The sequence below is a fragment of the Centrocercus urophasianus genome, unplaced genomic scaffold, assembly GCF_019232065.1.
Source record: "Centrocercus urophasianus isolate 14NV4802_14NV808 unplaced genomic scaffold, USGS_Curo_1.0 seq_54, whole genome shotgun sequence".
NCBI lineage: Eukaryota > Metazoa > Chordata > Aves > Galliformes > Phasianidae > Centrocercus > Centrocercus urophasianus.
In genome coordinates this window covers 258,843-283,647 of record NW_024885133.1, presented here as the reverse complement: position 1 = coordinate 283,647, position 24,805 = coordinate 258,843, and the positions used below count along the sequence as shown (strand labels likewise).

At 47.9% G+C, this 24,805-nt stretch overlaps 1 protein-coding gene across 3 annotated transcripts; it reads right to left on the bottom strand.

The window, feature by feature from the left end:
* Nucleotides 1–231: 231 nt before the first annotated feature.
* Nucleotides 232–24,166, bottom strand: HOMER3 (homer scaffold protein 3). 3 transcript variants are annotated; one of them, XM_042835720.1, is made up of 10 exons: nt 23,950–24,166; nt 15,826–15,970; nt 14,116–14,272; nt 13,105–13,236; nt 12,574–12,681; nt 9,113–9,234; nt 8,013–8,169; nt 6,069–6,179; nt 5,628–5,708; nt 232–4,778 (listed from the first exon to the last, which is right to left on the bottom strand). In XM_042835720.1, the coding sequence occupies exons 2-10, from the start codon at nt 15,837–15,839 to the stop codon at nt 4,590–4,592; spliced, it is 1,071 nt and encodes a 356-aa protein (XP_042691654.1). In that variant the 5' UTR covers nt 15,840–15,970; nt 23,950–24,166; the 3' UTR covers nt 232–4,589. The 3 variants fall into 3 exon arrangements, with proteins under 3 accessions (XP_042691654.1, XP_042691655.1, XP_042691653.1); XM_042835721.1 differs by lacking the exon at nt 15,826–15,970 and having other exon boundaries at nt 23,950–24,165; XM_042835719.1 differs by lacking the exons at nt 15,826–15,970; nt 23,950–24,166 and adding an exon at nt 14,496–15,814.
* Nucleotides 24,167–24,805: the final 639 nt, after the last annotated feature.

The window sequence follows — 24,805 nt, the reverse complement described above, 5'->3', positions numbered from 1 at the left end:
AGAGCTGACACATCTATTGTCTGGAGTGTTGTTCTTACTGTAAGTATCTCATTTCCAGAATGACTCCAGCTGCTGCTTTCTTGGTAGGGTGGTGGGAAGCTGATGGAGGAGGCAGAGATGATTAGTGCTGTAGCTCATGTTCTTTTCCCTTGGAGCAGAGACTGCCTTTACACACCACAATCTAATAACGATAATAATTATAAATTACTCTGGGAAAGGAGACTGTGAAGCTCACTAGAGTTTGGGGCTTTATTATGTGCTCATGGACATCTTCCAAAACACACATTTAATTGCCGTGCCTTCTCTGGTGCACACAAATTGTCTTCCAGTGCCTGCATGTGGCAGGGGTGGGGGCTGCACTCGCAGAGGATGCTTGCCTGTGCTGTCAAGTGTAAACAGAGAATCTCTGAACTAAAAATAACCTCCCCTCCAAGTAACAGACCATCTGATTTCTGTATCCCAGCCCAGATGCAGGGAGCTCAAAAGGGTTAGCTCACCTATTTTGGTGCTATTTGATCACCAACTCCCCCATGTCTGATCCTTTGGCAATTTAAGCAGAGTGCCCAGCTGCTTCCCCTCCAGCAAGAATTTGCTTCAGTGTGCTCTTAGAAAAATACAGGTATGGAAGTCAGTATGTTAAGAGCTTTGCTATGAGATTACCTAAAGCCACATCACACATCATCAAGGGGGCTGTATGGCATTATTTTGGAACGATCTTACCTCCTTCATAATCACTCCCAGACTTAGGTATTAACCAGCCCACCCTGCGCTGGCCTTTCCTTCCCTTGGCTTTTCAGGCACCTTGTAGATGCCAGTAATTGAGGTCCAACAGCCCTGTGGGAAGGACTTACTTTATGGAGGAGGAATGAAAGCCTGGAAAGACAAGGGAGGTTGCAGAGAGAGCTGGTGGTGGTCTGGCATCCTGACTGCCAGGCCTGCTCTTGCCCTGCACTGAACTTGCACTCCCATTCAGCCTGGGAGGCCTGCATCTGTCAGATGGAGTTTGCATTAGACATCCTTTTTCTGAGGCTCTATTATTGGCACGTCCTGTAATAGCAAAGCTCCATTTCCTCTTGCAGAGCTGGCCAGAAGGGCCTTGTCTCAGGTCCACATTCAGAGCAGATCAGACTCACTGCTGTACTCCTCAGAACCTTGTGCCAGAAGAGTATGGCTGCAACATTTTTTGTTTGCATCTTCGTCTCATGTGAACCATTTTCCCCATGTTCTCTTCATTAATGTTCTGCCTAGGTTTTCCATAAATAATTAAGAACCTCATTTGCTAAAAGAATTAGGTCTCTCAAGGTACCTGCAATCAGTAGCATTTTTCCTCCAGCAAGGAAGCAACTGTTATTTAGTTCCTGACAGTAATTGTTACTGTGAGACAGAAGCAAACAAACTGCAGTCTTGCCATTCAAAACTGGCTTTTGTAACACAAGATTCTCTTCTTTTGAAGCAAGAGAAGCATAAATGGGGAACGAATGAGGGCTGGAAAGGGCACGGTGGGGACACGTTAGAGGGCTGTTGTTCTGGAACACTATGGGACTCCTTTTTAAACACTCATTAGAATGGGGCAGATAGAATTAGTGCTTTGCTGCTATTTTATCTCCAGTAGACCTGCCTCATCGCTAACTGCAGATTTAGGGCATTTGTGGAAATAGATGGTGATGAATGGGTTTTCATTAGTTTAGAAGAGGGAAGACTGCAAAGGAAAGTGCCTCCCAGAACCATCCATCACACTGCCCTGCAATGCCTCTGTAAAAGACTTTTAACAAATGCTGAGCACAGGACAGATCTCATAAAAAAGCCACTATTCAGATTATTCTGGCAAGGAAGAGAATTGCATCTAGTACCCGTGGGGAAGTGTCTAAAGTAAAATGACCTCTGTTCCTGGTTCTTGACAATGGAAGTGCAAGGAAGCACAGAGAATGTGACTACAAGAAAAAGCAGGGCACAGCAAATGCATGCAGAGTACTGCTGGCCTCAAGGTATGCTGTGTGCAGGGATGCACGTCCTGCATCCTGTCATGGAGCTGGCAGCTGGGCAGCTCCAAGTTTCAAGAGGCAGACAGCACTGAGTATGGCAGCCTTCAGCTTGAGGGCATGAAATACGTATAGGACTAGAAGAGACTTAATAACCTAAGAGCCAGTTCTCACCCTGCACTGCTGCCTGACCCTGGTCAAGGCAGGTCCTGGGGGAAAGCAGCAGACAGCAGGTACTCTCTGAAGCACCGTGCTGCAGCTGCATCTGCCTCTCTCCCACTCAGTCATGCAGCAGCTTGACTCTCTGTCCTCCCCCTTGGCTCTTGGGAGCAGCCTCCCTGAGCAGAGCTGACTCACCCAGGTGTGGTGCTGGCCAGGTCAGCCCTGATCAATGAGCAGGACAACGGAGCCACAGATGCAGAGCACAGGCAGAACTATGAAATGGTCACCAGCCAAATGCAAGAATCTGTATTCAGCTCTACCTTGTGGGTCACAGCCATGGAAAAGAAGTGTGAGAGAGCAGAGACAACCAGAATGTAAACTTTTGCTTACTTTTTCTTTCATACTCCAAGCCCCACCTCCATCACCCCGCATTACAGTAACAGATGCAGACGAAACACACCTTTCTTGGAGCTGATCTCTATTTCAAAGAAGGCTGCTCCTGCTGGGATAAAATGTGAACACTGGCATGGGTTGTGTACACAAGTCCCCAGAAAGCTTTGCCAGCCTGCTTACTTTCTTCCCTTCTTAAATACCCTGAAACAAATATTACTACAATAGCTCCACCCCTATGCAGCTGTGAGAACACCTCATGCAAAACAAAATAAAATAGAAACTAATAGCAACAAAAACAACAGAATAATAATTAAAAAAAAAAAAGAAAAAAAAAAGAGAGAGAGAGAAAAAAAACAACAACAAGAAGAAAACTAACCTGAAAACCTCCAAACAGAAATGCCCCTCCCTGGCTACACAGGTCTGGAAATTTCAGTGTTTCCTCATCACCCCCGTGCAAGGGATGGGCTCTGCCTAGACACAATCCAGCACAGAGTCACCAGCAATTCTCCACTCCAGCAGATTCCCAAGGTGCCAGACCTAGTCCTGTCCCAACTTGCAGGCAGAAGATGTGGGTTCCTCTCTTGGTCACCAGGTGAGTGAAAGGAGAGGGAGGCCCTGAGGAACTGCACTGCCTTGATGCTGGTCTGCCCAGGATTGTCTGGATGCAGAGAAGGCATTGCATGGCAGCCGGTGCTTGCTAAGTAATTACAGTTTCTGCAGACCTGGGAAACATTCCCAGGATTACTGCTGTCTTTGCCTAATCTATAGCAGCAAAGAGGGCAAAAAACAACCACAAAGTCCAAATCAGCACTCCTGTAAGGTTACTATCTACTTCTACACAGACACTGCTTTGTCATTCAGCACAGGGCTATGCATGCTCCTAAGTAACTACGGGGACTCACAGGACACCATGAGGGAGACACGACTTTCCAGGTTTCTGCAGTGTCTCCCTCAGGCCTTGCTCGATTCTTACAACTACACAACATCTACTGTAACCCACAGACTTCCCACAGGCCCTGCAGGGCACTGGTCCCAGCATGCTCCAAATGCCTCCTGTTCTCATTGAATCTGGATAAGCATGGCAAGCTGGGACCTGTACCCTTCAAAAGGAACACTGCTCATCTGACACAGAGCAGGACATCTCTGTGGACTGTTTCCCTATATAAAAGAGAGGGGAAAAAAAACCCAAACAAGAGCAACTGTGATTTGCTCCATTTAATTTCAATTAACTACAGCCCTCAGAGGCCAGGAGAGATGCCAATCTAGCAGTTGGTTGGCCATCCCCTCGGGCACGTCCCATTTCTCAAATGCTCCTTTCCCAACCAGGCCTTTGCTCTCAGCTTAAAGAAGTTTTAAGAATTCATTAAATCCCACTGCGTTCAACTAATAAGAGCTTTTTCTGCAGTTCTTTTTCCTCTGGAGGCTGGAACTGAACAGCACTTGGACAGACAAGTACCCTGCTCTGCACTGGGGACTCTGCTACCTCTGAAAGCTCCTGACAGCAACCAGTGTTGTTGCATCCTGTTAGAAAGACACCATGTAGTTAGGCTGGAAAAGGAGCTAGTGATGTCCTCAAAGTGCTGATACTTCTTTTCCCTCCCTAAGTTGGGAAATAAGCAGCTTATTTCGCAAAAGGCAAGTGGTTCCCTAAAAAACTACTGAAAAAAATGCAAAGGCTGCTCAGCCCCTTCCCCTAGAAAACTGTAAAAATGGAGACACTGTGGCAGCAGGGAGGCTGGGAAGGCAGCAGAGGGACAGCTGCTGTCTCTGGACTGTGCCACAGCCAGGACAGGGTCCAGAGAGGCCTGGCTGTGACTTGTTGATGCTTCCTGTGGAGGATACAGGAGCTCAGGGCCTCTCTGCTCTCCAGCTCGTTGTTCAGTGGGCAGTAAGTGGCTGCAGCTGGTCACCACACTGTCCAGGCAGCTGCTGGTATGTTGGCATATCCTGCCCAAACAGACCTCAAGGCTGTTCTGTGATCAAATTTGCTGTCAGCAACCAGTCCCAGGTCAGGCTCCCCTCCTCCGGAGGTGTCTCCTCTGAGCTTGCTGCTGCTCAGTTGCTCTCCACCAGCTTAGCCAGTCCTTGCCGGATCTCACTGAGCTCAAAAATCTTCACGTCCATTATCTCTGCCACCTTGGTGACCTCATTCTGGATCTTCTCCCTCTCAGACAGGGTCTCTGCCAGTGTCTGCTCGGCCAGGTGAAGGCGGCGCTCCAGCTCTGCATTGCGTGCCTCCAGCTCCTGCCAAAGGACACAGCTGCAGTGAGGTGGCTGCCCCAGCACCGATAGGTGCTGCTCACAGATCTCCACACTTATCTCCACCAAACAGTTCCATCAGCACCCCAGCACAAAGCTGCCCACACCCAGACATCGCAGGTCCGCATCAGCTCTCTCACAGGGGCCCTGCCTACATTAAGCCACAGCATGCCAGCATGCAAATCCATATGAACGTGTGTCCCCTGACCCAGCCATCTGCATGAGGTTTGAACTGGTGTGAGTGATGTGGATTTCTCACAAACTGATCTTCAAGACTGATGGCATTTGATATTTAGAAATACTATCCTGGCATGAAAAGCAGTGTCTGGGTACAGGACTGAGCCCTGTGACAGATCCCCTCCTTCTTCAATTACTCAGATAAGCAAACGCAGGCAGTGCCCCCAGAGACTGCACAGATCGTGCTTCCATCTGTGTCCCTGCCCTGAGGTGCAGAGCAGCTTGCATCCCTCCTGCCAGCCAGATTGAGCCATAGCTCTTTTCCCTCAGCCATTGCTGGCCATCCAGCAGGCTGAGCAAGACTTCAGAGAGATGGCCAGGTCACAGGATGCTACCATCCCACTTGTGTCCCACGCCAGGTCTACAGCAAGGGGTAGAGGAGAGTATGTGCAGGTTGGGTTTGCCACTGCCCGCTGATGGCATCCTGTCTAATCTCTGAGGGACACAAATTGGGTGGAGGAAGGCAGAGACAAGGACCAGTCCCCATCACCAAGAGGCAGCGTTCAGTTTGGCAGCGCTGACATTTACTCTTAAGCTCAAAGGAAAAATGGTCTCTCTCCTCCAAGTGCAGAGGTGTCCCAGACCTGCCATCATTACCTGGAGCTTCTGTAGTGTCTCCTCACGCTCGCCCTCTGCTTCCCATCGGCCGCATTTTTGGCTTTTCAGCATCTGAATCTCCTAAAACACAAGGGGGAAGAGCATCACACCAGATCCACCTTTGTCCCAGGAGGGCCAGCTCCCACCACAGATCTCAACAAAAGCTCTTTCCCCTGCTGCAAAGATCATATAACCATACGCAGCTCAAAAGTTTGGCTTCCTTAATGCTCTTTTTCAAATTTCCATTTCATTGCACCTATTGCCCCTCTCTAAGCCCCTGTCCTGTGCTGGCTTATGAAGGCTCCTGGCTTGCATAGCATCATGTGCAACAGCATGAGGTATCTGATCTCAGAGAAGCTATGAATAACAGACAGGGTGTTGGTGATTGACAGGCCACCCAGATTCAGCAGAATTCAGATCTCTGCTTCATGGGGATATTACCTCATCTTTAGCCTTGATCAGCAGTTCCAGTTCTTCCAGGGTTTGGCTCAGCTCTTCCTTGTTGTTCTCACTGGAGGAGTCATGAGCCCCCTGTGACTCCAGTTCTGCTACCTACACAGAAGGAAGGGAGTTATGCTTAGAGACACAGGAATGTCCCCACATCTTATTACTAACAGGCATTTTCTCTCATGTTCTGGATCTCTTGCAAACACAACTGAGCTTGCAACAGGGTAACAGCTCAAATCCTGTGGCTACTGGAAAAAAATGTCCCTTCTTCTGCTCTGCATAGATCATACACAAACACACACTGCAGCAAAATCCTGTTTAGAGTCTCCATCTCTGCTTTCTCCTTCAGTCTTGCACTTACAGTAAATTCTGACTGGCTGACATCAAGCACACGAGCTCATAGTTCATAGCAATGGCCAGATCCAGCACCATTTACAGCCCCAGATTGATACTGCTGTGGGCAAGGGAGTTATTGCAGTTCAGTCACAGCAGAGCCAGCAGGAAGGGTTTGTCCAAATGTGCTTCCCATTCCCAAAAAATTCAGCCCAGTGGCTTAAATTATTCATGACAAGATTCATTTTTAAAGGCTAGTCAGAAAGTCTGCAGCAGCTGCTGATGAGGGCTGAGCTCTCAAAGGGCCTGTGCTGAGCTTTGCAAGTGCAGCTCCAGCACTGAGTACTCTCACATGGACACACTTGAATCCAAACACTCCCACAAACAAGGGCAGCCTGCACTAGGATTCATGTAACCGTGGCCACGAGCTGTGAGGCTCACATAGTTACAGCCAGAATCAACCAGCTCTGGTCCCACAACGTCCTGGTTTGGAGACAACTGTCTGGATGTTCCAATGAGTTTGTTTATTCTGTGATTCTACAAAGTCCCCACTGGCTGCCCCTCACTCATGAAAGCCTAACTCCTGTCTCCTGGCTATGAGAACAGCCACCAAACAGCTGAGAATTCACAGAGCGATGGCAAGGAAATGGAAGCTCATGCCAGCCAGCCCTGAAAAATGCACATATGTGTAGGCACAGCCAAGATCTCAGTTATACTTAAGGCAGGCTCCTGTTGCAGAAGAGAAAATTTGCTCTGAACAACTCTTTTACTGTCTGACTCCTCTGCTGAGAGTTAGGAATAGGCACAGTGAATCCTGAGGGATGGTTGTTTACTGCACAGACTGGCCACACAACAGCCATCAAGTGGGAACAGCTGTTAATTGCTATAAAACCCTGCTGTCTTTTGAATGCACTAGAAGTGAAATGCTTTTATGCTTCCTTCTCCAGGGCTCCAGAGTCCTTTTCCAGAGCAATTCCAACTGTCCTAACATGCTTTCTTGAATACACTGCAGTTCCTCTCTTCCAAGAAACCCAGCCATGTGACTGTCACTCCTCTGCCCAGTTGCACACAGGCCTCCTCAGTTGATCTGCGACCTCTCTGACATTACATAGGTCAAAAGATGCTATTATTCCAACTGAACAAGTGCTTGTTTGTACTGTGCAACCCCCGTTTCATGATGTTACAGCTTAGATTCCAGCTAATTATAGCAGATAGAGCAATGTTCATCCTTCGTGCCAGCAGCCAAAAGGCTGTCCTGATGCGCAGCTCTGGAGGAAAACAGGCCTTACTCAGCAGAGCTGGCAGCTAGGAACTACCTTGGAGAAATATGAAGGGAAGCCAGTATTCTAACTTAGTGTTCTGGTTTCCTCCCTTTATCTACAAGGACTCAGCACACTCCCAGCTTGCTCTGCAGAATAAAGGAGCTCTTGTGAGAGGCCCCTGGTTGCGTGACCTTATTCCTTGACACATCTTCCCTGCCAGACTCACACAGCATCCTGAATTCGACACCCATGAAAACTGATGGGAGAACGGGGTCAAGGGCACCATCTGGCTCTGGAATAGGGTTTCCTCTGACCTGTCCTACAAGGGCCCTTCTCTGCTCACCCGCTGCCGCAGTGTTTCCGTCTCCTCTTGATACGCAGCCAGCTGCTTCTTCCACTGGTCCACACTGGCATTGGCTTCATGGAGAGCAGCCACAAGTTTGCTGTTGTTGTCCTGAAGGCTAAAGAATTCAGCTTCCCACTGGACCTCACTCACGGAGCTGTGTAAAAGAATAGGGAAGCATGCAGGACAGCATGAGAGTCTTATTATCACAGAAGGTTTCGTTCCCTCATATTGCAAATGTGCACTGAAATCATGCTCCTGGAGATGCTGGGCAGCTCTCTACCCTGCACAGCTTTTTATTTGCTTTTTGTCTCACTTCTCAAATTTAAATGTATCCTCCAATCCTTGAATCTGCTTTCTTTCCTTTATCCTCTGATAATATTCAACTTCAAGGTCACGTGTGTTTTCTTGAAACTGCAGAAACCACACAGTGACATTAATGGTCGGGGGGGGTTGGCAATGTAGGATTGTGAATCCAGTTTTAAATCCCTGTTGGATCTGAGTTTGCTTTGAGTAAAACTCTACCACCCAACTCGGGAGAAGGCAGCAAAGGACACTTGCTTTTAATTTAAAAATATTCTAAGTGTTCAGCTGGGAGCTCAGCAGGAGCCGCAGGGTTGAATCCAGCCCAGAGTCTTTTGAACAAAGAGCAGAAGCAGCAGGGACTTTGCTGGAATCATCAGGGGAATTAACACAAATGCAGCCTTAGGCCAGCTGGAAAAGTGTGAACATCTTCTGGTATCACAAACTACTGATTTGTAGATAAGTGGTGTGAACTCATCCCTGCTGCAGACTCAAAGCCTTCTCCTTCCCATCCTGCAGGAATAACAGATTTCACCCCTGAACTGAAAAAAAAACTTTCACCTGGGGAGAAAGGAAATTGTTACAGTGGAAGGTTTGGGCAACAGCAAACTTAGAGCATTCTTTGGCTAACTAAACAAGTATTATGGGGTCAGCAGTTTGACCCCCATCAAATCTTGTCAGTTTGAGCTGAGATCACATGGTTACTTAGGAGCTCTATGAGCACTAGGAGAACAGAACATGCTCCAAATCCTGCCAGAACAGAGAATTTAGAAGCCAGGAACTCATAGCAGCCTCACCCTTCTGAAAGCATCTTCTTCAGACGCTCCTTCTCTGTGCTTATCTCAACATCAGCACTTTGGCTCCTGAATAGTTTATCTTCTCCTGGTCCATTTGAGCTGATGATGGGGCTGGGAAGTACCTGAGGGATGAGGAAGAGGTGGTTATCATAGGGCAGCAAAGAAAAACTGTGCCCACCGGATTCCTGCAGACTCATTCACAACCTGGGTTCACAGGGCTGGCTCTCATTTCCTGTGTTTGTGTGCGAGACCCCAGCTTTCAATGTCAGCTCCTATAGTGCTGTGCACAACATTTACATGGCAAGTCATGGCAAAGACCCTCACGTATAGCTCAGCAGAATCAATCATGGTGTAATTATGACTTCAGAAACATACAGACACAGGGCTTTCTCTTGGACAGGGGAGCTGGTATCTGTCCTGCTCAGCTCTTCCAGTAGATGCTCTGCTCTCACGTCTTCCCTTTCCCTGCCTCCATGCTATGTTGGGGCAGTGATCCCAGTGCACAGACACCCTGAACAGGTGGGCTCACAGCTTGCCCACACAGCTCTTCCTCCCTCCTGACTTGAGGTACTGGATTCTCTGGCCCTCAGTTTTCCCTTGACAAATGCCAGTGATGTTACAGCCTGTAATTTGAGTCCCATGGCTGTGCCCAATGTGCCAAGTTGCTCAAGCTGGCTGTTTCAGGGTTTTACTGAATTCTTAACACGACTTTCTTGCTGGTTCTCAGAGCAGTTCAAAGGCTTAATGCACTCTGAACACAGACCTAGCTATGCCACCTGCGTTCAGTTGCAGCTCGTTTCAGTACACTGAATTAAGACACCATGTACCACTGGAACTGTGGGGCTCAAGGGAGGGAAGCTCTGCTACTGTCACTCACTTTTCAAAGCGTGGAAGAAAAGACTCATACTCCTAAAGTACACCCCTTTCTCTAATACCTCCCTGTTCCTGTGCAAATCAGAGCTAGAAGAGATGGATTCATGCTCCCAGCCTGAGGGAAACTGACAGCAGAGCAGCGACGAACATGCAAAATCCAAAGCAACCTTTATATCCTTCTCTCCAGAAGACCCTGTCTTCATGGTCTCCCTTCATAGCAGGAAAGAAACTTGGCACAGACGTGGCAAACTATAAAAAGACTCTGAGTAATGAGACTTTGGGATTCTTAGTTGAGGGCTGCGAGACCAGGTGGCTGGTGAGCCCACTGGAGTTGATAGGTAGCCCTTAAAAGCCTGTGATAAGGACAGCCACCTGTCTTCAGAGTCATCTGACATCTAAAAATAGAGCCAGACTGGGCCACAAGATGTATTGAACACCAGCTTCAAGAAGCCTTCCAGAGGGCAATCGAGAAGCAAGACCTGCAAAATACAACCCTGCCTCATCTTGCCCCACAAAGCTCTTTTTGTAGGTGGAGAAACGGAGGCAGGCAAGGTGCAGAAGTTTTTGTTCTGGTCTGTTGCTCCTGTGAGTTCAGCTGAAACTGGTAGCAGTTGAAGATGCTCCACAATGTTTTGCTACTCGCAGTACCCACAGTTACTCTGTGATGGAGATGCTAAAACAAGATGGGGATTGACCTAAAAGGTACTAGGGGATGGGAGAGAACTGCTGTCCTGGGATTTCCTCTTAAGTCTGAAGCCTAAATTAGCTAGTGCAAATGCAGAAAATCAGAGAACCCTGATTTAATGTCAGGAGACAGGCCTGCTCTCTGCTCACTTGCAAACAGAAAAACGATCAATTATTGAAGGATGAAGCTCATGTTTGAAGCTGCATTAACGCAGGGACTGCAAACCAGTAGTAGGAGATGATGTGTGTACAGGCTGGGGGAAGCAGGACAAGGCCTGCATGCCCACACGGCAGCAAACGCTGCATGTGCTGAGTGCTGGCTGCCAGATGGCTGCAGGCAGGGGTCATGCATACCTATGTGTGAGCTCTCCCGTGGTGAGATGAGGCATGCTGAATGGGAAGGGTGAGCATGGGCTTACACTGAGGCCATTTTAGCACTGCTGAGTCAAGTACGAAGAATGAACTGAGCCTTAAGGCCACTTCCAAGATGTGTGCCAGATCACCTTCTGATCACCTCATACCTTCTGCTGTAGCTGTGCATGGGAAATGGACACATCCTATTGTGACATCTGTTGCACTCAGCCTGATATAAACAGAACAGCAGAGTGTTTCTCCACTCTCTGCTTGCCTCCCAGCCAGGGAAGCTCTCATAGTTGCAGCTGACCATGAATCTGTCTTGGTTCTGCTACGAATGCTCTATTCAACTCTTACTCATGTGCCACATATTAAGATGGGACTAAGACAGTGGGAGCCAAAATCCAGGTGGGTTTTGCCCATTTTTCCATTCCACATGACATTTCCAGTCTCTTGAGAGCCACTGCCTCTACCTCCCCCTCTTTTCCCTGCAGGCCAAGGTACTGTTCACACTCCCTCCTCCTCCTGCTGCCATTCCATCTGTATTCAACCCAGAGAACGCAGCATCCTCCATCCCACAGCTCCTCTCCTTCTGCCAGGAGCTCAGTGGCATAGCCACCCCTGGAGAGCACTACTTGGGAGGGCAACTTCACCATCAATGCCAACCTGCTGCAACGTGAGAAAAAGATGCGTAGACATCTCCACAGCTTATCCTCTCCTCTCCACGCTCCTGCTGCTGGAATTGATTTAGTTATACAGGGACAGGCAGCAATTGCAAGTGTGACAAATGTGAGAATGATAAGTGACGGGCTTCAGCTTTCTGGTCTGGGGAAAAATGAAATTGAATGACTGGTTGTCATGCTTGCATCTCTTAGTGAAGATTTCCCCAAGGTGGAAGGTAGTGATTTCTGCAGGGATAGCACAGCTCCTTCTCTTCTACAGTGGAAGCAGAGCAGAAATGGAAGAAATATAGCAGGGACTCCCCAGTCACCAGTGCTAAGAAATCACTTTGTCTTTCTGAGACCATCAGCTACCAGAGACACTTGAGAGAGGAACTCCTCTGCAGCCCCAGCAAGGGAACAAAAATGGCTGGAAATGCCACCTATCTTTTCTCCTATCTTCTTCAGCCAGGCAGCATGCATTCTTGCATGCTGCTTGTCTATTACTGTCACACTGAGTCCACAGAGAGCCAGTAACTCTAAAGAAAATAAAGCCAAAAACCACTACCATCACCACTGATAGAAAACCCAAGACCTCCTCCAGCATGGTTTTATCAAGACAAACGTTGAACTGGCAAAGAGGGAGGAGTGTAAACCTTCCAAGAACTCCGCTTAAGCAGAAATCATTTTATCCACTTCATGTGCTTCAGCAGAGTGACATCAGGGTCACAGGTGTCATCAGAAAGAGAACCTCCAACCTCAGTGTCTATCAAGAAAGCTTGCGGGCAGAAAAGACAGAAGCAAAAGTTACTAGAGAAGATCAGCACAGTGACCATCTTCCCTGCCGCTGCTCTGCAGTAAGCTTTATCCCTGCACATCCCCAAGCATTACCTGGTGAGATGTGATGCTCAGGGCAGGATTGGTCAGTTCTGTTTTATCCTGGGACTTCTCCCTTGCCAAACGTGCTGCTTCTTTCACCTCCTGGAACTTCTCTGCGAACTGGAAGGAAGCAGAAAAGTCACTCTGCTGCTAAACTGAAATGTAGAACAAATTAGAATCAATGTCTGGGTCACTCCTCCCTTCGTTATTTCATTTTATGTGCTTTCTACTTCAATAAATAATAAAAGTGAGGAAATAGCCCCTACCTGCCCATGATTCCAGCACTCAGAACTGTGAGAGCAGCTAAATACTCATGGAGCCCTAAGTCCAAATTCATTTTGTAACAATCAAGAAGCTCTACAAGGATTACTTTAAACCATTTCCTCATATCTTTGCATCTTGAATTAGGTTTTAGCACACTGGGAACAGCACTACATCAGGACCCCAATGTTTCTTTTTCCTCCTGAGTCTGATCTCTCCTTCTGGGTTTCAGGGACATTTTTCTTACTGGGATCAGGTCTCTACCAGCATCTGCCACATTACCTGGGAGAGGTGCTGCTCTGAAGCAAAACCCAGTCCATATACTGTGTTGGCTCGGCTATCTGCCCACTGTCCAAATTTCTGGGATGTCTTTGTGAAGGTCATGTTGGGGGTGATGGTGCTGTTGATGATTGCCTGTGGAGAGAGGCAAAAATGAGTTAGAGAGAACTCCGTTCTGCTGCCCCAGGGTTTGTATGGGATCACCACAATCACTGAGCGCTCTTGGAACTCAGGGTAGAAACTCTCTTTTAATGAAACAGCTATTCAGGATTCTGGGGACCAAAAGTCTTTCTAGTCTAGCTGTGAAACACAAACAGGTGTGAATCTTTTTGTCTACTGTAAGAAAAAAATAAATAAGAAAGCCTGAATGTTACAATCTTTATTGGGCCTCCACTGCCAGAAGAAAAGAAAAGATGCAGAATGCCTCTGGGGACTGAACAACTTTCTGATGTTCTTCACTTTCATGGCAAGTAGGAATTAAAAAAACAAGAAGTAAAAGGCTGAAACTGCACTTAGCACAAGCTATTACAGAACACTGTTGGTTAGAGTAGCAACACAATGAACTGCTTGAGAAGATTGCAAGAATCTCTGCCACTGGAGGTCTTCAGAAACAAGTCAGAAAAATCTCTATCAAGAGCAGTTTAGGGAGAATTAACCTTGTCTTGGGGGTAGCGACTGAACAGACTGCAGCACCTCTGTTTGTTCCTTCTGTCTACATGGGTCAGTTTCAGCACAGGATCAAGGCTCTTAAAAAGATCTCTTTTGCATGCTCAGAGAGGAAAGAGCCAAGGAGCGAGAGAGAAGAAAGCACACTTCTCATTAGCACAGAGCCTAGCATCCATACTGAGTACATTCAAGCATGGAGGCAGTGCTTTATCTTCTATTCCTTGTAGTAAAGACACCAGAGTGCCCCATGCTGGAAACTAATCAACGTGACACAAAGCATCCAGAACAGACATCAGTTGGAGACAAACTTGCTTTCCAGCTGTGATGCTGTCAGCAAATGCTCCCTACCTTGGTGCCCCCCACACTGATGATCCGGTACACGTTGCGCGTGGCATCGTAAAAATAGGAGACAGTCAAGGCGTGTTTGCTGGCGGGGATCCAGTTTCTTTTGGTAGCAGGGTCAATTTGGAAAACATGGGCTCTGGTGCTGAAGATTGGCTGCTCCCTGCAACAGAAATGAACAGAGCTGTAAGGGCAGAAGGGAAGCTGAGCAATGGGGGAAGTGGACTGACTTTCTGGCACTTGCATTGCGTTATGCATCACCAGTGGCACTTCTGCTATTTGCCTCCAATCTAGAGATATGTGACAGTGGGAGCTAAGCACAGTAGCTCATATGGACATAGTAACAAAGCTACCAAGGGTGTTTAACTATAGGCAGAAGTTTTTACCTTCCTCTAGATCTTCTCTGTCCTGCTCCGTTGTCTTCACACATTTCTAAAGACCACAGCCTCGTCATAGCAGCAACAGCACCCCAAGGTTAGCAAGCCTTACTCACACATTCACCCAGGGATCAGCATTCAGCTTGCAGGTAGAAACACAAACAGGACATCACAATCTCGTGTTCTGTCTACCAGATGGTCCCACACAACACAGCTGGTGTGGCAAAGTTAAGCTAATAATTAGTGGTTATATTATTTTTAGCCAGATTTGAAGTTTTCTTTCACTATCCCTTGGCACATGAGCAAACAGTTCATGGTGACTTCACCTGCTCTATGATTCTCTGGCTGCTGTGCTGCTTGCCCTTCACAAGATATCTCTGACCTGGAGCTCTGGGAAAGCGGATGGATGAATAGATGGAGGATGGGTTTGGGCTGTGAACACAAGTGCCTTCCCCTCAGCACAGCTCTTCCTCCCTTGACTCATGCTTGGGAAGCACATCCTGCAGTGAGAGGTCATGCTGCAGGATTAAAAGCAAGTCACTTAAGAATGAATTAAAGGAAGCACTTCACCACACAATGTGCAGCTGCTGCACGAAAGCAAGTAGTGCCTGGATTCTGTAACCAGTAATATCTAAGCTGAACTAAGGAACTGAATCTCAGGCATCAGGATGTAATCTGAGCATTTCAAGAGACAGGAAGAAATGTTTCCATGACACAACAGACCAGGTGCATCAGGGCTTGCAGTCTCCATTTTACTTTGTTTAAAACCCAAGGCACTGGCCATTTCCACACTTCAATTCAGTGAAGCCTGATGTGGTTGGATGTATCCCATGACTTCTTGCCTGGATAAAACAGCTGCAAACAAAGCATAGCCACAATCCTGTGGCATGCAAGTCCCCGAAATCCAGAAATTTATTTCCAGCCTATTTTAAGTTCTCACAGCTGCAATGAAGAGAACAAGATGATGACTGTACCTGGTGCTTTCTGAATGCATCGACAAAACTTAGGAAGGAAATAAAATTCTCCCTTTGACCTCCCTTTTTCCAGCTTTGTCCACTGGTTACAGTCCTGACTCAGCTCTCTTATTCAGAAGAAGCCTGTGCAAGGGTCTGAACCAGATATTTCTGTACATTCCCTCTGTCTGGTTTAATTCAGCCACAGCTTTTTTTTCAAATGAGACTCAAATTCTCTGGGCTGCACTAACAGTTACTATAATTTACATGGATCATGACTTATCCTTCAAGACACAGAATTTACAGAGCTGGGGAAAATGAACATTTCTGTGCCTTAGCCCCCAAGTCCTGGGCCAGTGTCAGAAAGAACAAAGGAAGGACATTACCTAGTTGTTGACATTTGTTAGTAAGTGTAAGACAGGCCACAGGCCAGTGGAGTTAGTATACGTCTCTCCTCCAGCAGCTTCCTTCTCAGGTCTCCTAGCTGGATTGAGACTCCTTTTTGGTTTTGCCTCCACAGTGATTCATTTCCTAGCGATGGAAAAAGTCAGCTGTTATTTATCACACAGAACACAGACAGTGTTCAACCAGGCAGCACTCAGGGGGTTCGTTTGTCCCAAACTCACAGTGCTTGTAATTTGTAACGATCTCTCATCACTGAGCAAGTTTTCTTTCCCTGTCATGGGAGATAATTGGGTGAGCTGTGTAACTGGAGCAAATCCCTCTGGCAGCACGAGCCAGCTGTTGGGAGTGGGCCATGAAGGAGCCTGGAAGGCTCTAATGTTTCCAGTCATGCACACGTGACACTGGCTGCAGTGACACCATGATGGAAAGCCCTGCTCAGAGATCACCCCTCACACGCACAGCAGTTATTCCTGTGCTCAGCAGCAACGTCTGCTCCTGGAATCAATGGAAACCATCCTGCTGACTGCAGCGGGTTTCAGACCAAGCAATGGATCTGATGGCCCCTGCCACGTGCCCTGACTGAGCTCCCAGACCCTCCTGGAGATTTTCCTTCTCTGATTGCAGCAACAGTGCTGTAGTAGCACCTGGGTATTACTTTCCCTCTTAACACCAGGAACGGAAAATAAAATGCCACTGGAATGTCTATCAGAATATCAGAACCTTCACAGTGGTTTGCTTACGTTTTTTCCACTTGCACGAGGCTGACTTGGCTGCTTGCTTACCCAGAACACAGATGAGGCATGCATGCCCGTTCCCTGCTCTCAGGTACAAGGAGCTGTGCGCCAGGTATGCTGAAATTTGCACCACTGTTGGTGTCAGTGGGAAGGGAGCTCTGCTTTCATGCCATTCTGTGATCACTGCTGTCTCAACACTTCTCATATGTTTGTTCCTGCCTTATGGTCTTCCCCAGAGCAACAAGACTTCATGCTGTCTCTGACAGGTCTTTCCCTTTCAGTTACAAATGTGAAAGTCGCACAGACTTCACCAGCAAGCTGAGAGATACACCAGATGTGCTTTGCTTCCAACAGAAAGCAAACTGCCAGCAGCAGCAGCAGGGCACGTCTATGACTTCACCTGCCTACTTGGTGCCAAGGAGGGAACTCCAGCACCCATCTCCCTCTGAGAGAATTAAAATATGCAGAATCTCCCAAAATTCTGTTTCACATCTCCCCTTTGCTTACCGTAAACAGGAACAATTGCTGCCAATTTGCAAGTCCCTCATAATGGATTTTTAAGATAGCATTATGAGACCAGCATGTTATTGCCTCCTCATAACCACCTGAGTACAGCAGCAGCCTGGCATGTGAACAATGCTTTCTAGGAAGCAGTTCCTGAAGCTCTGTAGGTAATGATCGAGGAGAGCTTTGTGCTCTGCTTGGGAACAGCACTGAGATGTTCACACTCCTTTCTTGTGGAGGGGGAAAAAAAGACGGTTTTGTAAATCCAGCAAAATGATACAGAATATATCTAGGTAGTAAAATAATGTATTGCACAGGATGCAATGGAAGTGTGGAAGCCTTCCTTTCAGAACTCACATACTTGTTTGACAAGGTTAAAGCAGACATTACACAACAAAAGCTCTCCTAGGGTCTAAATGGTGAAGCACAAGAGAAATAGCAGGCAGCAGTAACTGCAAGAGGGGAATAAAAAGCAAGGAATTGAGACTACACTGGTGTGGGAATAGGGGAGGTGAGCAGCTGTGGGAAGGTCCTGACAACAGAGCCTGTGCAGCCTGCAGATCGAGGGTACGCATCTAACAAGGCACCAGGGAGAATGGCTCTACCTTACCCTCTCTGAAGTTTCTCAGCAGAACCACAGCAGGGTTTGGCACAGCTCGGCACAGCTGAGTGGGTTTGCAAGGAGGGGGCGCAAGGAATACTGCAGGGCACTGGCATCCCTGCTGGAGGTTCAGAGCTGGAAAAGCACAGGTGCTGAAAGCTGTATCTGAGATGCACGAGCGAGGTACTGTCTGAAGAACACCCACCTGTGATCAGCTTGCTTCTGGCCAAGCTGCTGGCCCCTTGTCTCCAAAAACACTACAAAGCATTTAAAAATAGTCCTGAAAGTGCCTAGGATTCAAACTGCCGTGTTCTTTTTCCCACTACAGTTCTCTTTCCCCTTTTAAGTGTCTAAACTAGGTTCACCACACATCCCTAAATGCTGCCTCTTCTTTTCCTGCTCCCGGCTAGGAGTCCCTGTAACAACTGATCCAGCTGTTCTTTGTAACACCAAAGCACCTGGCTCCAGGATGTTGTCTGAGCACAAACTCAGCTACCTCCTTTTGTTGATTCTCCTTAGAGAAGCTGGAAGAAGGTCACTGGGTGTCTGGGGATGACATGGGAGCAGAAGGGATGGATCAATCATAGCTGATTTGCTCACCGAATGGAGTTCGACCCAGTGGTCATTAAGACGGCATACAAAAAATGCATGCTGGTCTCATTTCTACCTTGATTCTTATACTATTCTCATTACTACAATGTCCAAATTGATTTCTTAATGAATAGCTGCTTATTTCACCATCGCAATGAGCAGATCATTGTTTGTCCTCTTATTTTATGGCCCCAGTAGAGTTGCAAGGACTGAGAGAGCCAAAGGAACTGAGTTGGCCAGCACTGAGCAAGGGGCCTCACCATGTTGGGACACATCACTAAGCTGCCAAGAGCCTGGAGGAGAATACCCTGCAAGCAATGGCATGTGTCAAAGAGGTACAGATGGCATCAGTTCACTCCCTTGCACTAGTGCCATGTTTCACCTGTGGGGTATGCTGAGCAGAAAAAGTACCAAAACCTGGATGAGATTAAAACCAGTGCTGCTCTCCAATTCTGTGTAATCTGAACACATATGTCAGTAGATTTACGGACTGTCCTCGAGTGTCCTGGCTGGATACAGGCTCTTTATAGGCCTGCAAGCCTGCTCCTATGTAAGATGTTCTGAAGAAATCCAGTGCTTCTGCAGACAGAATGCGCCAGAGAATCTTCCCTGCAACAGAAAAGGATTTAAGCCACCTCCCAGGGAGGCCCCTCCAAACGGGCCTGCAGCTACAGCTGTTCAGGGGCAGCACCAGGGGCTGGCACCAGCTCTGTTCCCCGGGAGCACTGCAGTGCATGTGCCACGTGGAGCAGCACCTCCCCAGGCACCACAGCACAGCACAGCATCCAAGCTGAAGCAGAGCTCCTGACAGCAGGGAGCTTGTCTGTCCAGCTCTACCACACAGACCATCACACAGAGCTCTCAACACACATCTACACCTGCAGCGGGGAATCACCACCAATTCCTTTGCTTGACATGTCTTTAATGGAAGGATTTTACAAAGCATTTTCTCTAATCCTCACTAGATAAATACTCCCAATCCAGCAGATGGATCTAATAACCAAATAGAAATCAAAAAGCGAAGTGATTTTTCCATTTAGACCACAGAAGGCATAGACAGAGCTGGGAACAGAGCACGTTCCCACTGCCACCTCCAGCCACAACACCCAGTGTAAAATGCTATGAAGCAACATCCTCCATTCTAAGGAATAGTTTGTGTTGCAGGATGGGACAGCCAGGCTTTGGAAGAAACGTTCAGCAAGACATTTATCTCTGAGCCTGAATTTCAGGCACTGTGGCAGCTTCTGTGTTTCATTGTGTGCTGTCTTCTCATTTTCAGCTGCCTGTTGGGTTCTTCACACAGCACGGTCTTCTCAGAGAAATGATGCTTTGCTGCATTTACTTTTGGGGAGTATTTCCAGTGCAAATACCACCTCTTTAGGAAAAACCCATTTGACAGTTACAGGCTCGCTCTCCTCAGTGGGTTCCCAACCCTAAGGGCAACTGCTAAAATACAGCCTTCCTGCCAGACCTCTTTGAAAGGAAAAGAGGGAGAAGAATAAACCCTTTTATTATTTTTTTTTCTTTAAACACTCTTTGCTTCAGATCTTTTATGGCACCCAGCAACGTCTTTGCTCAGTAGCTTCTACACAGGGCGTGGGGAAGTGTTTCTGCCTGCACCACTGCATTTGGCTGATGCTTTGTGTCCTTGTTTTTCTCCGTTCTTCCTGTGCAATCTGGGGGATTTTTCCTACTGAGAATCTTTTATTTTTTTCTCCTTAGCAATTCTGGCCTCACAATCCTGTCTACCCACCCGAAACACGCCTATTTAGTAAACCAAATTACTTACTACCTCCTGCCCACCTGCCCCCTTTGCTGCATGACCAGAAAGAAATCTTGTTATATGTGCTTTGGAAAGGAAAGCTTTTAGAGTCACCATTCCCCGAACAGATGCTGCTTTAAAGCAGCAGCTGGGATGTGCCGAGGAGGCTGAGCTTGGTCCTCATTAACTGCATTTGCCTTGGTGTTCCTGGATGGGGTTCAGCCAAGGGCACCTCTACAGGTTCACGTGCTGTTCCCCCTCTCTCTCATTGCAGCTTCTCTTTGCAGGGACATTCATTTACTTGTCAGACAAAGAAGTCTCTGCATTTGGATGCAGAGAAGGTGATAATTTTAAATATCTTGCTCTGCATCCAGGCAGTCCGTAGCCCCCCTTCATCTAAAAACCAAGACAAAAATGCCATATGAGGAACCACAAAGTACCAGCAGAATCGTTGGTTTCTGTGAACGATGGGCACAACAGTGCACAGGTACAAGGGCAGGGAGCGGCTCTGGGGTGTGATAGCAGAGGGACACCTTCAGGAGCACAGAGACCTAGGAACATATTTTTGCACTGTGCCCTGCGGCTGGGCTCAATGCACAGCCATGTAAGTCCCCAGAAAAGAAGTCATCCGATAAAGGTCCATGGACAGCATCGGGTAAGGATTTCCCAGCTGCTGTGGTGGGAACTTTGCAGTTCTCACTGCTATCTTTCCTAAAGTTCTTTCTCTCCAAGGACAACTTTCCTGGACGGGTCCAGCTTGTGCAGAGCAGATGGGGGTACGTGAGAGCATGTGAGCACCAAAGATACGTGGCTCAGCTCTGGCGCCAGGCCCAGCACCACGCTGAGTCAGCTGGGAGGCCGTGCTGGCTGCGTCAGGGCTCTGCCTCCTGCTGATCAGAGCCAGCACTCTCATGTAAAAAGCCCACTGTGCAGTGTGGTGCTGGGTAATTTGAGGGAGGGGCTGGGGGGGAATGCATTTCAGCCCACCAGGACACGGTATTTCAAAAGGCAGAACTGGAGCATAGAGAGGATGTGAGAACCAGTTTCCTTCTCCACTGCTGTCTATCTTTGTTTCCTTTTATCTTCCCTCAGCAGCCTGAATAGCTGACGACTGCATGTCAGTGCTTTCTGAGGAAGTGTGGACTCACAGGACTGCAGAATCAAACCTCATTTCTTCCTCATTGCCTGTTTTCTGAAAATCTAACTTTTCCCAAGTCAGGGACTGGGTCTCACTACCTCCACAGCCTATGGAAGCTATTGCTTCCTCACAAATGGGTGCACAGGGCGTGCATGGATACTGCCTGCTAGGATTTGGGTACTGGCCTGCAGGACGTGATCAGTAGACACTGAACAGCTGTAGTAACAAAGTTTGGGAAGGCTCGCTCACAGCCCTTTGCTCCAACCACCAGGCAGGTTTTCAGGCCCTCTTAGCTACAGCCTTGCTTTCATCCACTGCTGCATCAGGTCACCTTGGGCGAAATGCTTAGATGCTGCTGGAGTCCAGGTGGGACCAGCAGAGACCAGACTTCTCTACTGGCAGCCACACAGGGAAGGCTGAGCAGTGAAGCTCCGGCAGCGTTAGCTGGAAGCTGCCTGTGGGCTGCTTTCCCTGTGGCCTCCCCCAACTCCCAAGAGATTACCCAGCAGGGTTTAGCACAGGAATGAAAAGCAGCTGCCTCCTGGCCTGCCTGCAGATAAAGGGCAGCAAAGGAATCCTGGCTGAATATGCTCCTGTTGGGAACAGCAGCAAGCACGCAAGGTCAGGCAGAGAGAACAGGGATCAAGGGCGTTTAAAGGCATACGTATCCTTATCCTTGTTATTTTCTTTACCCTCTCTCAGAAACCAGTCTCTATTTACAGAGCATCTTGGTTGCTGAACACTGCAGCTGGGTGTCTGTAACACAACCTACACATTCACTTTCCTCAGACAACTATTTTGCTACTGAGCATCAGCAGTTCTTTCTTTTGATGCACTGCTGGAAGTCTGTAGAGCAAATACAGTTAGAAAGCAGCAGAGCTAGACTGAAACTGAACAGTTCTTCATACATTCCAGAAAAAAACACGTTCAGTAATAAGGAGAACCAAAGAAATGGACACAGACATGAACTCCAAAATGGATTCTACCTCTGCTTCTTGACTGCAAGCCACAGGACCCATCTGACAGGCACACGTCTGCTTTCCCTCAGCTCCTTGAGGTCTGCTGCCATTTTCAACCCATACTCACAAGAGCTCCAGGAGCACAACCAGCACAAGGGGCAGCTCTAGCTGCTGCTCACAGTGCAGTGGCACTACACATGAGCAGGTGAATTCTTTGATAAATGGGACAAATGGGAAAACTACACTGATCCGATTAGAAGTTTACCTACTTGTGCTTCTGTCTTCTATGCAGTTAGCAGTCAGAGAAATGTAAGTGCCTATTGAAGTCTCAGCTGGATCCGACTACATTCACTTCCCTCTCAATCAAGTGTTAGTTACAACTATATTCTTCAGAGAGGAAGTGCTGATGTGTTAATACAAGAGTCCAAGGACAGTTTGTCTGTGGAAACCAGAATGTGATGTTACCAAAAACATTAAATATGGAGGAACAAAGCTCAGAATCCCTGCTTCAAAAATAAGTTAACTAAAGCCAACAGAACAAGCCAGAACGTCATTTGAAGGTGGTACACTTTTAATCTTTTGTATTGAGAGGAATCGAACTGCTGCTGAAAGCTACTTAATATCCCCATGTGATCAACGTACAAGTAAGAAGACCTTTTTACTCAGGAGATAAGTGGAAATACGGAGTTTTGGGTGGAAATGTCATCTCTGGCTTAGTTTTGTTAGTACACTGCTACAGTTACACAGGGAGATCCAAGCAGACTGAGCTCAGAGCTTCTTCCCTGGGAGCTGGTGGTCTGAAGTCACAACGACTGCTGTTAACCGTGGCTGTTCCAAGCAGGGTTCATTCCCACCTCTGGGAAATACACTGTGCTGTCACAAGCTGCCTGTCTGCTACGCCCTTCCTGGCACTTCCAGAAGTTTTACCGTAACTTTGTGCATCACAGGAAAAGTTACAGGAAAACAAGGCCACTTTAACCTGGATTAGCACATACCCTGCCAACTTCAAAGGCTCTATGCCTGCTTCACACTGCTGTCACTTCTGATTCCTCGCCTCTACCTGTTCTGTGTCTTGAAGGTGTGTCTGCCTGCTTGACTGTTTTATCTACACAGTCTATGAGGAATATCAGCAAGGGGAAAACAAGCCTCTAAGAATCTCACTTATTTGTCTTGTAATGCCAAACCCACACAAGTGGAGGGGGTTGATCAGACGGATCCAGTACGCTTTCAAACAGCCACGAAGAGTTTAATACACAAGAAACTCCCAACAGTGTGTCAGGTCCTTCAACTTACATGACTGAGATTTATAAATAGGGCATAAATTAAATACCAGGCTAAGCTCCTGTTTCCATGCCAAAACCCACTGCCACATCCACACAGCATTATTTCATTACAGAACACTGGAGCAGAGGTTTTCAATCAGCTGTGTACCCACTCAGAAATGCAAACAGGATCCATTTTCCTGAGCGCCAAAGTGACCACAGCTGAATAAAATCTCTTCACTCCCAACTTCTGGAAAAGTTTGTGAACACAGCCCAGAGCCACCCAGGCTCACACTTTGGGTTTTGTACAACAAATGTATCACTAGAGGCTTCCCTTACACATGAGTTCATCTATAGAAGTTGCAGAGACTTGCAATTATGTACTTTTTAATAACAAAAAATGAAAAGCTAAGTCTAAACTTTAAAGCTCATGGTGTGTGGGGAAAAAAAAAAAAAAAGCAATATAAAACCATTTCTTTTGCAGTTACGTTAAAAATAGCTCAGCTGCCATGAATAATAAATGCAATTCAAGAATAATAAAGTGCCAGTCTCACCCCATCTCTGCCTGGGCGTCAGCTTCTTTTCTCTCCCGTCCTTTCTTCAGCTGCCTTAGATTCTCTCCACGTTGTGATTTATTTCTCCCTTCCTCTTTCTTTCTCTGTCTCTCTCCGGATCCGGATGCTCTTTAAATTTCCTCCGGAATTTCACTTTGAAATCTGCTAGCTTTGCGGTCGGTTTCCAACGCCCGGCAACCGCCGGCCGCGCGGAGCAGCGAGGGCAGGGGCGGCCCGGAGCCCCCCGACCTGCGGGAGCCCAAACCCAGCGGCGGCCCCGGGCGCTCCGCGGGGATGTCGGCCGCTGCCCCGGCCGCTGCGCTCCCCAGCAGCTCCCCCTGCGTTCTGGCTCCCGGGCTCCCTCCTTCCCTTCAGCATGGGAGGGGAGCAGCAGGATTAGGTGGTGCTTTTGCAAGCGCTTTCAGACAAAGCCGTCTGCTCGCTGCTGCTCCGGCAGCCCCGCAAGTTTCTCCCCGCAGCCCAAAAGCCCAGCCACCGCTGCCGCTCGTCCTCCAGGATCGCGATTTCTTTGTTCTCTCCCGTGTTGTAGTTTTTCGGTTTTTTTTTTTTTTCTTTCTTTCTCTCTGCTATTCGCTTCCTCCCTTCACCAACTGCCCCATCTCGGTCACATTTCTCCGCTCCTTCTCTCGACTTTATTCCAGGGGCCGGCGCCGGCTCGGCGGCACCACCTGCCGGGCACAGCGAGCAGAGCTGGGCGCTGCCGAGCAACGCGGGCACAGCGGGCACAGCTGAGTGCCACAGCCGGGCACAGCCCAGGGGCACAGCTGGGCACCACAGGCCGAACGCTGCTGGATCACGGTTACTGAAGGGGCTCTGGCTACCCACAGGGAAAAGA